Genomic DNA, 15,813 nt, shown 5'->3' with positions numbered 1-15,813 from the left:
TTTCCCGCCCGCGTTGCTGGGGACGCTCCGGCGTTGCCATGGTGACGCGGGCGGGCTCCGCGGTCTCGTAGACTCGCGCGTCGCGGCCGCAGGCGCAGGCCCGGCGCCTGAAGCCCGGGCACGGCGGGCGGGCGCCCCGCCCCCGCCTCCCGTCGCAGTCGGGGCCCGGGCGCCCTCCCGGGAGACGGCGGTCCCGGCGCGTCAGGGCGGTTCCCCCGCTCGGGCCCGGCGTCAGCGACGTTGTGCGCCCGCGCCGTCGCCGGGAGACGCCGCGCTTCGGGCCGGGCCGGGAACTACGTTACCCAGCAGGCCCCGCGCCGAGCCGCCGCGGGTCGTCCAATGAGATTCGCCCCCGGGCCGGGACTTCCGGCCCCTCACGGCGACCCCCCTCGGCCGCTCGAGTGCGGTCGCGGTGTCGGCCCCGGAGGCGGAGGCGGCGCGGGCGCGGGCGCGGGCGCGGGCGCGGGCGCGGGCGCGGGCGCGGGCGCGGGCGGGCCCGGGGTCTGGGCGACGCCGCCCGCCAGGCCGGTCTCGGCCGAGCTCCCCGCTCCCTCCCTGCCCGCCCCGCGCAGTCCGATGGCGGCGCCGGAGGCCCCCGCTGAGGTACAGGCCGGGGGCGCCCCCTGGGGTCCGGGCGGGGATGGGGGGCGGGCGGGGGTCCCGGATCCCGAGCCCTGTGGGGGCGGGTCGAGCCCGGAGCGGTCGGGAAGCGGGTCCGTCGGGCGTCTGCGGGGTCCAGAGTCGGGGCGGCCCCCGGGTGGCCCTGGCCGCGGGGCTCTGGGGGGCCCGGACGGGCGGCGGCGGCCCCCCTCGCCGGCCCCGTCGGGGCGCTCGGCTCGTGCGTCCAGAGACTCCTCGGCGTCCAGGCCCTTGGGGACCCTGAAGGCGCCCCGCGCCCGGGGCCCGCGTCGAAGCCGGCTCGTCGGGCGGGACCCCTGCCGGGCCGTCGGGGGTCGGCTGTGGAAATGTACCACCGAGCGCTGCCGCCGGGGTCCCGCTGGGAGCGAGGCGACGCTGGTTCTGGGGTGCCGGCCCCGGGCGCCGGCGGGGCGGCAGGAGTCGGCCGGGAGCGTCCGTGGTGAGGCCGGGCCCGCGGGGTCCCTCGGCTGCCCTCGGCGGGGCGGACGGCGCGGTCGTCGGGGAGCGCGAGGAGCGAGCAGGCGCGTGCCCGTGCCGGCCTCCGCGCCAGCGCGCGCCGCGGGAGGGGCCTGGGCGGCGCGGGCAGGCGGCGGGGCCGGGCGGGCGGGAGTCCTGCGGCTCAGGCGCTCTGCCGGCAGGGAAGCGTGACCTTTGAGGACGTCGCCCTGCACTTCTCCTGGGAGGAGTGGGACCTTCTTGACGAGACCCAGCGACGTCTGTACCGCGACGTGATGCTGGAGAACTTCGCCCTCGCATCCTCGCTGTGTAAGACTCTCCCCCTCCCCGGGGAGGCCCTGCCTTTCCCTGGTCCCGGACCGCTGCGTCCCCCGAGGGTGCTGTGGGAGCTGTGGGAGCGGCGAACTTCCCTGCTCTGTGAGTAGGTGCAGCGTGGACCGAGGCTGGCCGCACCGCTCGCGGCCTTCACCCCAGCACCTGCTGCCCAGGTCCGCGGGGACTTCGGGGCCGAGGTGAGGTGATGTCAGTCCAGCGGATCCACTGGTCTTGCCCTTCCCTGGCTGAGCGATGGGTCTCTGGCATCACGCCACGCCTCTCCTGTCCCCATGGGCTTTTTTTTTTTTTTTCCAAAGATTTGTTTTATTGATTTAAGCATCCAAGAACTGGGGTACAGGCCAAAGGTGTGGGGGGGGGAGTGAGTGGATCCCCCAGAGACAGAGTGGGGAGCAGAACAGGCAGATCCACTGAAACACACTGCTGAGGGGAGCAGCGGGGAGCAGCTGCGCCCTGTGAGTAGCTCCCTGGCCAGGATGGAACTCAGGCCGCAGTGGCTGGACATAGCTTGATAGTGCTGAGACTTAACCCCTGCGCCACCAGGGAGCCCACCTGTCACTGATCCTCTTTCATGCCTGGCTGTGTCAGAAATTGCCGTCACTGACATAGTTACTAGTTAGAGGAATTCTTTTTGCAAGATTCACCTTCAAGTTTCTTTTTTCTTAATTATGGTAAAGTTGGAACAATTCCCAAGTGGCATTTTATTTTTTATTTTTATTTTTTAAGATTTATTTATTTATGCATACAAGAGCTGGGGTACAGGCCAGAGATGAGGGGGGTGAGAGGATTCACCAGAGACAAAGCTGGGAGCAGAACAGGCAGATTGAAATACACACACTGCTGAGGGGAGCAGCGGGCGAGACAGGAGAGGTCTGCCAGGCCATGTGGGTTGCTCCCTGGCCGGCCGGGTGTTGAACTCGTGCTGCAGAGGCTGCGGGTCTGCTTCATAGTGTGGTGCTTAACCTTTTGCGCCACCAGGGAGGCCCCCAAGTGGCATTTTAGTACATTTCTCACTGCTGTCTCTGTAATCACTCCTGGGTAGATTTCATTTGCAAATTGAAACTGTATCCCTTGAACCATCCACTGGCAACACCCTTGTTCTTTATTTGAATTTGATACTTTGAGTATCTCATGTGACTGAAGTCAGACAGTAACATATCAGGCTTATTTCACATAGCACAAAACTTTTAAGGTTCATCTTTGTCATGGAATGGGGCTACTGTCCCTCCTTTTAAAAACAGAATTATGGGGCCTTCCTGGTGGCTCAGGCGTCAGGTCTCAGCACTACCACTGCTGCTGCCTGAGTTCGATCCCCAGCCAGGGAGCTGGCCCACAGGGCGCAGCAGACCTCTCCTGTCTCCCGGCTGCTCCCCTCAGCACTGGATTTCAGTGGCTCAACCTGTTCCGCTCCCCACTCGGTCTGGTGAATCCTCTAAACCCCGCACCTCTGAGCTATACCCCAGTTCTTCTATGCAAGCCTAAATAAATAAACTCTTTAAAAGAAAAAAAAATGAATCACATCCTTCTGTATGTCGGTGCCATGTTTTGTTCATCCATGGATGGACACTTGCGTGGCTTCCACCCTGGGTTCTGTGTGTGTGACGCAGCCGTGGTCGCGGGTGTGCAGATAACTTTTGGTGTGCCAGCCTCAGTCCTTTTGGGTGTATGCCCAGGTCCAGAACTGCTGCATCATATCATTCTGTTTTTAATATTCTGAGAAATCACATTTTCCATATCGGTTGTGCCATTTCGTACCCCCAGCACAGAGGCTTCCGGCTCTCCCATCCGTGCCCGCGCTTGTCTCTGGGTGCGCGATGCGAGCCCTGCTCACTAGCGCGAAGCAGTTTCTCGCTGTGACTGTGATTCGCAGTTCTGTACCAGTCAGTGATGTGGGGCGTTTTGTGTGTGTGCTTATTTGCCATTTGTATGTTTCCTTTGTGTAAGTATCCAAGTCTTTTGTCCAGTTTTGAATCAGGTTTGGGCTTTTTGTTTTTAAGCTTGAGGAGGTCACTGTATATTCTGCATATTCATCCCTTACATCATTTGCAAATGTCATCTCTCATTCTGAGAACTTGTCTTCTTCCTGTCTCCCCAGTGTCCTGGGAATACACACGTTATTTTTTTTTTTTTTTTTTTAAGATTTATTTATTATTTTTTTTAATTTATTTATACAAGCACTGGGTACAGTCAGAAGCACGGGAGGGTGATAGAATTCACCAGAGCGGGGAGCAGAGCAGGCAGAAGGACCGAAGTACACTGCTGAGGGGAGCAGCGGGTGGCAGGAGAGGTCCGCGCGCCATGTGGGGCCCTCCTCCGGTGGCCGGGGAGCAGCTGGGGATCGAACTGGCGCTGCAGAAGCTGCAGGCAGCTTCGCAACCCAGCGCTCAACCGCTGCGCCACTGGGGAGGCCCTATTTGTTTTTTGTTTTTTTTTTAAGATTTATTTATTTCTGCATCCAAGAGCTGGGGTGCAGGCCAGTGGTGTGGAGGTGAGAGGACTCACCAGAGACACACTGGGGAACAGAACAGGCAGGCTGACTGAAATCACTGCTGAGGGGCTCGAACTTGTGCTGCAGAGGCTGCGATAGCTTCATAGGTTGTGTCTTAACCCCTTGTGCCATCAGGGAGGCCCTGAGGACACAAGTTTTTCACTTTGATCAAGTTTATTTTGTCATGCTTTTGTTGTTTGTGCCTCTGATGTCATTTTCTTGACTTTGTCAATATTTTCTTTTATCTCTTTGGTATTCAGACTCTTGTTTAAAGTCTTTGTCCAAACAATACACCATCTGGTCATTCTCAAGGGTAGTTTTTCTTGATTTATTTTTTTTCCTACACAGGTGATGCTTTCCTGGTGCTGTATACGTCCTGTGATTTTGTTGTTGAAAAATGAATGTTTCCGTCTTATGATGTGGAAACTAAGAGCCAATCTTCCCCTCCCCAGGGTTTTCTGGGGGTTTTTGTTGTTATTTTTTGTTGACTGGATGTAGGGGGACTCTGGGCTGGAGTTGTCCAGGTAGGAAGGCAGATTCCGGGTGCTGACTACTCCACCAGCTTCCTTCTGCCTGGGCCTGAACATGCTTTTGGTAATAAAATATTTTTACTGTGCTGTATCGTGTGGCGAGTTGTTCTGCTGTGTTGTGTGGCCAGTATTAGCCACTGATTGTCCTTTCTTTGCCGTAGGATTTGTATCATCCAGGTCTCAAGCAGTTTCTCAGCCGGGGGTAGGGGAAGGTCCTCTGTGCCTAAGAGAGAGACATGACTCCAGTCTTTTCACGATGGGGTCACGGGGACCTGGGCCCGGCGAATGGCAGTAGAGGGGGGCCTGATGCCAGCTTTGTTCACGTCATACCGGGAACTGCTCTGTCCTGTTTCTCTGGTGTTTTGGTGCCATGACCAGTAGCCAGTTCCCTTTTATCTTCAAGTCTCCATTCTTGACACTTTGCTGCCTTGTCATTTCTGCTACTCATTTTCCTTCTGACTCTGTGCCAGTCCCCACCTCTCTGGACCACTTGTCTGACTCCTTCCTCACATTGTCCTTCCACAGTGCCTTCCCACGTCCTCGTGTCCAAAAGCTGCCCATAGCATCTGTGATCCTTGAACAGCTATTACTTTGTTCCCACCAGACCTTTCTGTGCCTGGAAATAGACTTCTGCACAACGCCACTGTCACCAGCAGACAGACGCCTTTTAGAAGCTGTTGAGAAGAGGCCTCCCTGGTGGCGCAAGGGGTTAAGTCTCAGCACTATCAAGCTCTCTGCAGCACGAGTTCCATCCCCAGCCAGGGAGCTACCCACATGGCACAGCAGACCTCTTCTGTCTCCCTGCTGCTCCCCTCAGCAGTGGACTTCAGTAGATCCGCCTCTTCTTCTCCCCACTCTGGTGAATCTTCTCACCCCCCCGCACCTCTGGCCTATACCCCAGCTCTTGAATGCATAAATAAATAAAACTTAAAAAAAAAGCTGTTGAGAAGAACGAGTTGTAGAGTTTCCCTTCCCTCTAGTCATACCCTTTTCTGTGTCCTATAGCCATTGAGACTGCACCATTCCGTGAACTTGGACCCCTAGCAGTACAGAACAACTGCTTCCGCTATCTGACCCCGACTGCATTTTCCTGAAAACAGTCCTGTGGATTGAGCCTTTGGTGTATGAGGTTACCTTTGTGATGGGCTCACCCCCTCCCAAGAAAGTTAACGTGTACTTCATGGTCCCTGTTTTCAGATTGCTGGCATGGAGTGGCAGATGAGGAGGCATCTTGTGAACAGACGACTTCTGTAGAAGGAATGCCACAGTTCAGGACTCACAAGGCAGGTCCATCTCCCCAGAAGGCCCAGCCCTTTGAGAGGTGTGGCCCAATCATGAGAGACATTTTGCACTTGGATGAGCACCAGCGAACACGTCTTGTTCAGAAGCCATACGCGTGTGGAAGAAGATCGTGTTTCGTTGCCAACCGTCAACAGTTCCAGCGGCCGTACATCACAGAGAGGCCCTTCAGAAGTTCTGTGGACGAAGCCTCCTTTATAAAGGCCTGCACAGTCCACGTGTCAGGAAAACCCTTCATCTGTGGGGACATTAGCAAGGACTTCATGGCCAGCATGGGCTTTTACCGTCAACAGGTCATTCTCACTGGGGAGAAGCCAAACATTAGTGATGGTGGGTATGAGAATATCTTCCATGGTGGAAAAAGTCGCCACCGCTGGGAAGACTGTGAGAAAGCCTTCAAGTACACAGATAATGTGGCTCAGGACCAGAGCATCCTCCCCAGAGAAGGACTTTATGAGTGCAGCATATGTGGGAAAACCTGCACCCGAAGGTGTAACCTCATTCAGCACCAGAAAGTCCATACTGGAGAAAGGCCTTATGAGTGCAGCGAATGTGGGAAACTGTTTACCTATTACTCCAGCTTCATTGTACATCAGAGAGTGCACACTGGAGAACGGCCTTATGAGTGCAGCGAATGTGGGAAATCGTTTAGCCAAAGCTACAGCCTCAATAGCCATAGGAAAGTTCACACTGGAGAAAGGCCTTACGAGTGCAGGGAATGTGGCAAATCTTTTAGTCAAAGGTCCAACCTCGTTCAACATCAGAGAGTTCACACTGGGGAAAGGCCTTACGAGTGCAGTGAATGTGGGAAGTCCTTTAGCCAAAACTTCAGCCTCATTTACCACCGCAGGGTCCACACGGGAGAAAGGCCTCATCACTGTGGCGAATGTGGGAAGTCATTTAGCCGAAGCTCCAGCCTCATTCACCACCGGAGGCTGCACAGTGGAGAAAGGCCTTATGAATGCAGTAAATGTGGTAAATCCTTTAAGCAGAGCTCCAGCTTCAGTTCACATAGGAAAATCCACACGGGAGAAAGGCCTTATGAATGTCGGGAATGCGGAAAATCTTTTAGCCATAGCTCTAACCTCAAGAACCACTGGAGAGTTCACACAGGAGAAAGGCCTATTGAGTGCAGTGAGTGTGGGAAATCCTTTAGCTGCAAATCTAACCTGGTGAAACACCTCAGAGTTCACACAGGAGAGAGACCTTATAAGTGCAGTGAGTGTGGAAAATCCTTTAGCCAAAGCTCCAGCCTCATTCAACACCAGAGAGTTCACACTAGAAAAAGGCCGTAAGAGTGCAGTGAGTGTGGGAAATCCTTTTGCTGTCAACCTGACCTCATTCGACACCAGAGACCTCACACTAGTGAAAGGCCTCAGATGCACATAGGCTATGCGGTTTCCTTCTAGTAGTTACACTGGACCAAGAAGTTTTGAGGGGTCCGTCTCCTAGAATCAAAGCCCATGCACCCGAAATTATCATTCTGGGCAGATTCCACTTGAATGCCAGCCGTGCAGGGATCTTTCAGGAGCTGTGTTACACTTTCTAACCTGTCAGGGCCCTTGTTACATATACACCACCTCAGTTTATGTGACAGTTCATTTCACCTCCTCCACCTGGCAGGCCCACCTGTGCATCACCCTCATGTGTTCAGGGAGGATGACTTCTACTTTTGCCCATGTGCTGAAGGAAAGATCCTAGGTGGTCTTAGGCCTTGCGGGGTCCTCATTCCCTGCGTGTTCACAAATCAGGTTGTGGGTCTCCCCAGTTTGATCCCAGGGGACTCAATCTTCATTCTCCTGGTGTCTTGCCCAGAAGAGCTGTGCCAAAGACACATTTATTTTATGTGCTGCAGGTTTGAATCTTCCCTGACTCCAAGGCACTGTCCTGGAGATGCTTCCTCATGTTGCTTTGGATTTTTGCAATAATAAAGACGTGATTATGTAAGACACCTGTGATCTTGGGGTTTTATTCACTGTATGAAATGACCTGACAACAAGTGGGTTCTGTCAGCATGACGGAGGCCACAGCTTTCATGCAAGTCCCGTGTGTTGCGCAAAACAGTGATGGAGAATACAGCTTTCTGGTTTGGCTTAATTTGCACTGTTGCCTAAGTTATCCGAGGAAAGGCTGAAACACTCGTGGTCTCAATTTGTGAACCGGGTTGCAGGATTTTGTGTGGGCTCAGACCACCCTGAGGAACCATGAAGTTGTGACAACCTCAAGCACTTTGGGGAACAACATAGATTCCTTTTTGTCACAGTGAATAGCACATAACATACAGCATGTTGAGGGGAATCTACCCCACATCCTGCAAAGAAGCCACGTCCCCTGTACCCAAAATCCACTAAGCTAGCGTCACTAAGACTCCAGGGCCCCGACAGAACCCTAGTTGGTATAGTGACATCAGGCAAAATAGCTGGAATGTGCCTTATAAAATCGCTTCAGCAAAAGAGGCGGTGACTGATGGCAGTGTCGCCGGGCACAGAAGTTGTCAGCATGGGCGTGTGTTTCTTTCGTAGCTGAGGTCATCGTCAGAGCAGTAACCTACTGCTGTCCTTGGTTCCTGGGCCCTTTATGGGCTGTAAACCCGAGGTCATGCCCTGGCAGAAGCAGCAGCTTCCAGAGTGGCCCTCCCGCCAGGGGCGCTTTTGTGCGTCAATGTTCGCTCTACTTAGCTAGGCCCCTCCTCCCAGGTCACTGGAAAAGAGATTCAATACAGGATCGCCAACCCGATTTTGTGAAGAACGGGGCATCTAGATGTTTCTTTTGAACCCTAATTAAAGGTATAATTGGGTTAGGTGTAGCTGACACGACACACCAGACCCGTTGGAAGTTTTGATATGTAAACCCCGGAGAGCTCCATCATGAAACACACACTTATTTGCGTAACACCAGCTCTTGTTTGCATAAATAAACCTTTAAAAAAAAAACTGGGGTGCAGGCCAGAGGTGCAGAGGTGAGAGGACTCACCAGAGACAGAGCGGGGAGCAGAAGAGGCGGATCTACCGAGATCCACTGCTGAGGGGAGCAGCGGGGAGACAGGAGAGGTCTGCTGCGCCCTGTGGGTCAGCTCCCTGGCCAGGGATAGAACTCAGGCTGCAGTGGCTGCCGATAGCTTGCACCACCAGGGAGGCCCTGCACCCCAGTTCTTGTCCGCATACATAAATATCCTGCTCCTGGCAAAGGTGGACGTGACCCTATAGCGGGCTGAGCGGCCTCAGGCGCCTTTCACGCTCCAGCAGCCAGGGACTGACGTGTCCGTCGCTGCCCACCACGTTTCCCGCGCGTCAGGCCCCGCAGGCGCCCCCGCGGACACTTCAGCGCCTTTGCTCGGGCTTCTTCCCGGACGCCCCGTCGCCCCAGCTGGGGTTCAGGCCCAGGCCCCGGCGGGCTCGGCGGCCACGGGCCGGGACTACATTACCCAGCACGCCCTGCGCCGACGGACGCGGCGCCCCTGCGCGCCTGAGGGGCGTGTCCGCGCGCGGGGGCGGGACTTCCGGGCGGGCGCTGCTCGGGTTTCCGTGGTGACGGGTAGCGGCCGCCGGGGGCCCGCGCGGAGGGCCGAGGGGTGGCGACGCCGCGGGACGCTCCAGTCCCGGGCCCCCCGCCCGCCCGGGCCCCCCAGTCCGCGGCCCGCACGGCCCGATGGCGGCGGCCGCGCCGAGGGCCCCGGCGGAGGTACAGGCGCGCCCGCTCCCGCCGCGGCGTCGGGGCCGGCTCGGGGGGCGCCCGCGGGGTCCGGACGGGGATCGGGGGGCGGGGCGGGAGCGGGCGGGGACCCCGGGGCCGGCCTGGCGGGGGGCGGGGGCCGAGCCCGCAAAGTCGGGAAACGCGTCGGTCGTGGGTCTGCGGGGCCCTGCGGGCGGCGGGGGGTCCGGGCCGCGCGGGGTTGGACGCCGTCGGGGCGACTTCGGCGGATGAGGACAGGGGCGGCCGCTCTCCTCGGGGCGCGCGTGCGGCCCGGCCGGGTCCCAGGAGGCCGCAGCCCGGGCCCGTCGCCTTCCTCTGCCCGCTGGTGCTGGAGGCGGTGGCGCGCCGGGAGCCCGGCGGGGGGCGCGGGTGTCGGCTCTGCCGGGCGGGACGCGCCCCTGGGGTGCCTGGACTGTGGCCGAGTCTCCTTCTTTGCGGATTTTCTCCAGAGTCGGGACCCTGGAGACACACCAGCCCCTTGCCGAGCGCAGCCCGGGCTTGTCGGCCCAAGCGCTCCCGTCTGGGCCCGCCCTTGTGAGCGGATGTGGAGGGCGCCCGGGATCGCTGGGCACGAGGCGGGGCCCGGAGGTGTGACTGACCTGCTACAGGTCCCCACACTCCTGTGGCCACTTGCACTGGGCGTCCCTTGTGCGGGGAGGAGGTGTCCGCGGAAGTGCAACAGCTGATCTTGCCCGCGGCGGTGGGCCCAGGGGCCGGCTCAGGGGGGCTGCTGCTGCCAGTCAGATGGTCCCCGATGGTCGTGAAGGTAGGAGATGAGTTTGATTTTAGTTCGTCTTTTATAAGGGTCAGTAATCATTCAGATGTTGTAATAAGGAGTGGAAGCCTCTGCTTTAGGTAAGACTCCAGAGTTTTTGGTTCTGGCAGCTGAAGGCATGGATGCGCCTTCATCCCTCTGCTGGGGTGTGGGATTTGCTGGTAGCTTAATTTTCCCTGGAGATATCACAACTTTTGTTCTGACCCTGGTCAGAGTTGAAGGAACGGTGGGTGGTGGCCACAAGAGGGCACCAGGTCTGGTGATTTGTGTGCAAGGGTTCAAGGTTGGGGTCACAAAGATGGAGGCTGTTCTGTGGGCACGAGTGAATCACATTTCCGAAGGGGATGCAGGTTGCAGGGGCCTGCTACTAGCCTGTCAGAGAGACTAGGGTGCATGGGGCGGGGGTTTTCACTTGTTGAGCATCTGGTTGGAATTGCTGAGCCTTAAAAAGGCAGATGGGGACAAGGACCACTGGAGACCGAATGAGCTGGCAGGTGGCCACGGCGTCCATGGGGTTTGTGTGCCCACGGTGACTTCAGAGGCGCGGGAGTGATTGAGGCAGTTGAAACTGAGGCTGGGATGCTGGGACTCTGGTGAGTTCACAAGTGTTTGGAGTCACCGGATTGTATAGTGAGCTTGGGTGGGACCCGGGGTGTTTCATTCTTGGTGGATGAGATTTAGGGTAAAGGTAGTTACTTGTGAGAGAGGCTGTACCTCGCAGGATACTGTCACGACTTGGGTTCAGAGGAAGAATGAGTGGAGGCAAAAGTGTTGAGACAACAGCACACAAGTGCCAGAGGGTCTCGGGCACCTGCAAGTCACCTGTCTTCCCGGGTGGCCGTCATGATGCAGGACTAGAGACCCGCAGGAGGCCATCACTGCAGCATCTGGGGCTCCCCTGGCCTCGGTGTCCATGAGAGGGTTGGTTTTCTACTGGATCCTGCCTGAATTTGTCCGCATACCAAGGAGCCCACATGCCGCGTGCATGACTGAGGCCAGGAGGTGTCTGCCACTGTCACAGGCCGGGAGATGGCAGAGCTGTGGGCGTGCCGCTGCGGGGACTGAGGCTGTAGAGGCGTGGCGTCTACAGGATGACGTGCACAGACGGCGGGCCCTGGGATACGCGAGACACTTTGGGTTGTGCCGTAGAAGTGCAAGTGGGAGGTTCCAGGGAAATTGGAACCTGCAGGCCAGGCCCAGAGCTTCGATGGCATCTGCTTGGGCCGCAGCACCTGCCTGTCCCTGCTGCGGTCTGAACACAGTGGTGTCTGAGACCCTGAGGACAGACTGGGACAGCGGCCAGGGCCTGCTATCTTCTGGGGTGGGAGCTGTGGAGGAGGGTAAGTTGGGATACTTGTAGGAGGAGATGTGGTTTCTCGGGAAGACAGAGCTCACGGTTTCCTCTGTCCCCTTCCTGATAGATTGACGTGACCTTTGAGGACGTGGCCGTGTACTTCTCCTGGGAGGAGTGGGGGCTCCTGGATGAGCCTGAGAGACGCCTGTACCACCTTGTGATGCTGGAGAACTTGGCGCTCATCTCCTCGCTGGGTAAGATTCCTCACAACCTGCCTAGCGACAGGCACAGACTTGGTCTCTGTCTGCGCATGGGGACTGTGTGTAGTTGCCGTCCTTGCTGGGGTGGATTTGGTCACCCTGTGCCCTTGGCTTCCCCAGCACCAGTACCTGCTGCCCTGAGTTCTAATACGGGAGGATTTCACAGCCATCGTCTTGCAGTGAGTCCAGTGGATTGCACTGTGATCGCCGTCTTCACTGGTTCATGATGTCCCGATCCACAGCACATATGTGTCCCGGGGTCTGGTTGCTTAGCTTAGCCGACATCGCCTTACTCCCTGCTTGTGCCAGGAAACGCAGGCTCTGCTTGGCTCCTTGGCTACATACCTGGACCATGGGCTATCTTACAAGACCCCTCCTATATGGTTGGGTTGTTTTTAAAGATTTATTTATGCATACAAGAGCTAGGGTACAGGCCAGAGGTGCGGGGGGTGAGAGGACTCACCAGAGACAGAGTGGGGAGCAGAACAGGTGGATCCACTAAAACATACTGTTGAGGGGAGCAGCGGGGAGACAGGAGAGGTCTGCTGTGCCATGCGGGTAGCTCCCTGGCTGGAGATCGAACTCGTGCTGCAGTGGCTGCAGACAGCTTCATAGGTTGCGTCTTAATTCCTTGTGCCACCAGGGAGGCCCTCATGAATGAAGGTTTATACCTTTTGACCAACACCCCCCATTTCTTCCACCCCCAGCGTTCTACTCTGTCTCATTTTTTGTTTTGTTTAGAAGGCACATTTAATGATATTATTCAGTATTTGTCTTTGTCTGACTTACTTGTTACTTCTCCTAGCATAGTGTTGTCCAGGTTCATCCTTGTTTTGCATATGGCAGGTTTTCCCTCTTTTTATAAGACTGAAAAATAGTCCATCGATGTATGTATGTGTCATTCATTCCACACTTTTGCTCCCCATTCATTCGTTGCTGAACATACCTGGCATATTGCGAATAATTCTGCGGCGAACGTGAGGGTGCAGGTGATCTCTGCAGCTTGGATGCACTTCCTCCTCTTTGATGTTTGGGAAGAGTTGAGGAGGGATTGACATTCAGTTGGTCTTGAACGATCGGTGCCTACTGTAATTGCTTCTTCCTGAGTTTGTGCACATACTTCTACACACCTGATGTGACCAGCAAAAGAAGTCCTGTAGGAATCCTTGTAGGAGGAACACATTTCAGAAGATGCCGCGCTTCCTCATGTGTGTGACCACTGTCCCGGGCTTGTGAGAACGCCACTAATCTTTTGACTTAGCTACTAAATAATGCCCGCACCCGCTTCCCCAGTGAGTTTCTACTCCTTTGTCTTGAAAAACATCCTATGAACTCATTCCTAGGTGAGACGGATGCGTTTGTAAGGGTCTTGTCCGGGTCTTGTCCCTTGCCCATGGGCAACACGTTTCTGACCAGGCACCTCCCTGGTGGCCGAGGGGTTAAGTCTCAGGTTGTTGCCACTGCGGCCTGAGTTCAGTTCTGGCCAGGGAGCTACCCACAGGGTGCAGCAGACCCCTCCCGTCTCCCCGCTGCTCCCCTCAGCAGTGGATCTCGGTGGATTTGCCTGTTCCGCTCCCCACTCTGTCTCCGGTGAGTCCTCTCACCCCCTGCGCCTCTGGCCTACACCCCAGTTCTACGCAAAAAACAAGCAAACAAAAAGAGGTGTCTGACCAGCCTTTCTTTCAGGTTGTTGCTGTGGAGCAGAGAATGCAGAGACACCCTTTCAACCGAATGTTTCCATAAAAGTATCACAGTCCAGGACTCCCAGGGCAGCTCCATCTTCCCGGAAGCCCCACCCTCGTGAGACATGCGTTCCGGTCCTCATGGACATCTTCTCCCTGCCCGAGCTCCCAGGAGCGCATCCCAGCCAGGACGTGTTTGGTTGTGGGGCGTGTATGGAACAATTGTTTTTAAGTGCAAACCTCCAGAAGCAGCACATGGGCGAGAAGTCCTTTACAAGCAGTGAGGACAAAGCCTCCTCTGTGAAGCGTTTCAGTTTCCATGTGTCGGGGACGCCCGTTACCTGGGAGGGAGCTGGGAAGGGCTTTCTGGCCACCTCTGAGCACGTCCAGCAGCAGACGCCTCGTGCCGGGCAGGGGCCCAGCGCAGTCACCCAGTGCGGGGCAGCTTCACGACGCAGAGAAAGTCATGTCAGCGGGAGCGAATGCAGGATAGCCTTCCGCTCCAGACACGCGCTAGATCGGCGCCGGGCCGTCCGCGCCGGCGGGCAGTGTTCTGTGTGTGGCGAAGGTGGGAAAACATTCAGGAGCCGATCCTCCCTTGCTGCGCCCCGGCGGGGTCACGCTGAGGAAAGCCTGCGTGGGTGTGGGGACAGCGGCCGGTCCTCTGGGCGCAGCTGCGCCCCCGGGAAGCCTGGCAGCGTGCCCGGGGGGGAGGGCGGCGCAGCAAGCGCGGGGTTTCCTTTCGCCAAAACACCGCCTGCCTTCCCTGCCTTCGCCCCGGAGACGGCGCCGGGGGAAGCCGTCCCCGGTGCGCCCAGCGCGCAGGGTCCCTGGGCCGTGGCCCCATCCTTGCTTCTCGGCAAGGGAGGGTGTCCCCCGGGAAGGGAAATGTGGAGTGTGCCGAGTGTGGGAAATCCTTTCGGTCACGTTCCAGTCTCCTTGCACACGGGAGAGCTCACACTGGAGAAAAGCCTTACAAGTGTGAAGAATGTGGGAAATTTTTCTCGGCCGAGTCCGGCCTGCGTTCTCCTCAGAGCGTTCACGCTGCGCCCAGGCCCCGCGCGTGCGCCGAGTGCGGGAGGCCTTCACATCTAGCTGCTGCCTGCGCTACCACCAGCGGGCGCACACCGGAGAGCGGCCTTTCGAGCGTAAGGCGTGTGGGAAGTCTGTTCCCTACAGCTCCAGCCTTCGTTGTCCCCAGCGGGCGCGCACGGGGACAGGCCGCGCGCGAGCGGCGAGTGCGGCCAGGCCTTCAGCCGCTGCTCGGCTCCGCCAGCACCGGCGGCTCCCCCCGGGGGAAAGGCCGCACGCGGGCCGCGAGTGCGGCCGATCGTTCATCAGCAAATCGTCCCTGTCGCGACACCGGAAACTCCACGGCGGGGGGAGTTCTCAGGAGGGCGGCGCGCGCGGGGCGGCTTCCACCTGCGGCTCTGCCCGCCGTTCGCCTCGGCGGCTTCGCACCGGAGAAAGGCCCTGTGCGTGCACCGAACGGGGGACATCATGGCGCCGGCAGACTTCCCTTTCCCGGCACCCGGGACTTCGCTCGGGAGGAACCCCCTCCGGGCGCCGGCAGCGTGGGGGGCTCCTGCCTCTGCCTCCGCCCTTCGTCCTCGTCAGGCCACGCGCGCGGGAGAAAAGCCTCACGCGTGCGGGCGGTGTGGGAGATCTTTCACACAGAGCCGTGGCCTCCGCTTACAGCAGGGACGACACTGGAGAGAGGCCGTCTGAGTGCAGCGAGTGCGGGGAGCCCTTTTCCCAGCGAAATCACCTCACTGTGCACCTGAGAATTCACACTAGAGAAAGACCTTAGCGATCCCGGAACGGTGCAATTTTCCTTTCCAGCGTGAAGGCACTGAGGGAAGCCACACGGAACCCGCCGTCTGAAACGAGAACCTCGCATCCAGGCGTTCGCAGCAGGCAGCCTCCCTGTTATTTTCAGGGATCTGGGAAGCGTGTTTGGCCGCGGTCCATTTTCTGACCTGCCCGTGACCAAAACCATTCACCTCGCCCCCTGGCAGGCCCAGCCAGCACGTGTCGGTCACCACGGCGGTCTGCTCAGGCATGCTGACCTCTGTTCTCCCAGGTCTTGGCTGCTAAAGGTTAGCACAAGCCCGTGGGGCTCTGACTAGCTCGGGCAGGGGCCTGACCCGCTGTCGGGCGAGAGAATGTGCGCGTTCAGCCGGAAACTGCGGAGCAGGACGATTTTTTTCAGTGATACGTTCCCGTGTGGTGAGTTTTGCTGCTTCCAAGATACTGGTCTGTTCTTTGCTTTGGGTTCTGCAGTGGGGAGGCCTGGCTGTAAGGGCTGCTTCATGTGGGCTCTTATATTTATTCTGTGGGGTGTTTCATGGGCAGATTCGGGCT

The 15,813-nt window shown here is 57.8% G+C and overlaps 2 protein-coding genes across 3 annotated transcripts; both read left to right on the top strand.

Moving 5' to 3' along the window:
* Positions 1 to 551: 551 nt before the first annotated feature.
* Positions 552 to 8,137, top strand: LOC119249787 (zinc finger protein 211-like). Its single transcript, XM_037517263.2, has 3 exons — positions 552 to 603; positions 1,278 to 1,404; positions 5,644 to 8,137. The coding sequence occupies exons 1-3, from the start codon at positions 577 to 579 to the stop codon at positions 7,038 to 7,040; spliced, it is 1,551 nt and encodes a 516-aa protein (XP_037373160.1). The 5' UTR covers positions 552 to 576; the 3' UTR covers positions 7,041 to 8,137.
* Positions 8,138 to 9,373: 1,236 nt separating this feature from the next.
* LOC119249789 (zinc finger protein 256-like) lies at positions 9,374 to 14,696 on the top strand. 2 transcript variants are annotated; one of them, XM_037517266.2, is made up of 3 exons: positions 9,374 to 9,426; positions 11,635 to 11,761; positions 13,454 to 14,696. In XM_037517266.2, exons 1-3 carry the CDS (start codon positions 9,394 to 9,396, stop codon positions 14,542 to 14,544), a joined length of 1,251 nt encoding a protein of 416 aa, XP_037373163.1. In that variant the 5' UTR covers positions 9,374 to 9,393; the 3' UTR covers positions 14,545 to 14,696. The 2 variants fall into 2 exon arrangements, with proteins under 2 accessions (XP_037373163.1, XP_037373164.1); XM_037517267.2 differs by lacking the exon at positions 9,374 to 9,426 and adding an exon at positions 10,178 to 10,204.
* The last annotated feature ends 1,117 nt before the right edge of the window (positions 14,697 to 15,813 follow it).

The sequence above is a fragment of the Talpa occidentalis genome, unplaced genomic scaffold, assembly GCF_014898055.3.
Source record: "Talpa occidentalis isolate TD23 unplaced genomic scaffold, MPIMG_talOcc4v2.1 talOcc4.17, whole genome shotgun sequence".
NCBI lineage: Eukaryota > Metazoa > Chordata > Mammalia > Eulipotyphla > Talpidae > Talpa > Talpa occidentalis.
The sequence above is the reverse complement of the archived record's forward strand: the minus strand, read 5'-3'. Positions and strand labels throughout refer to the sequence as shown.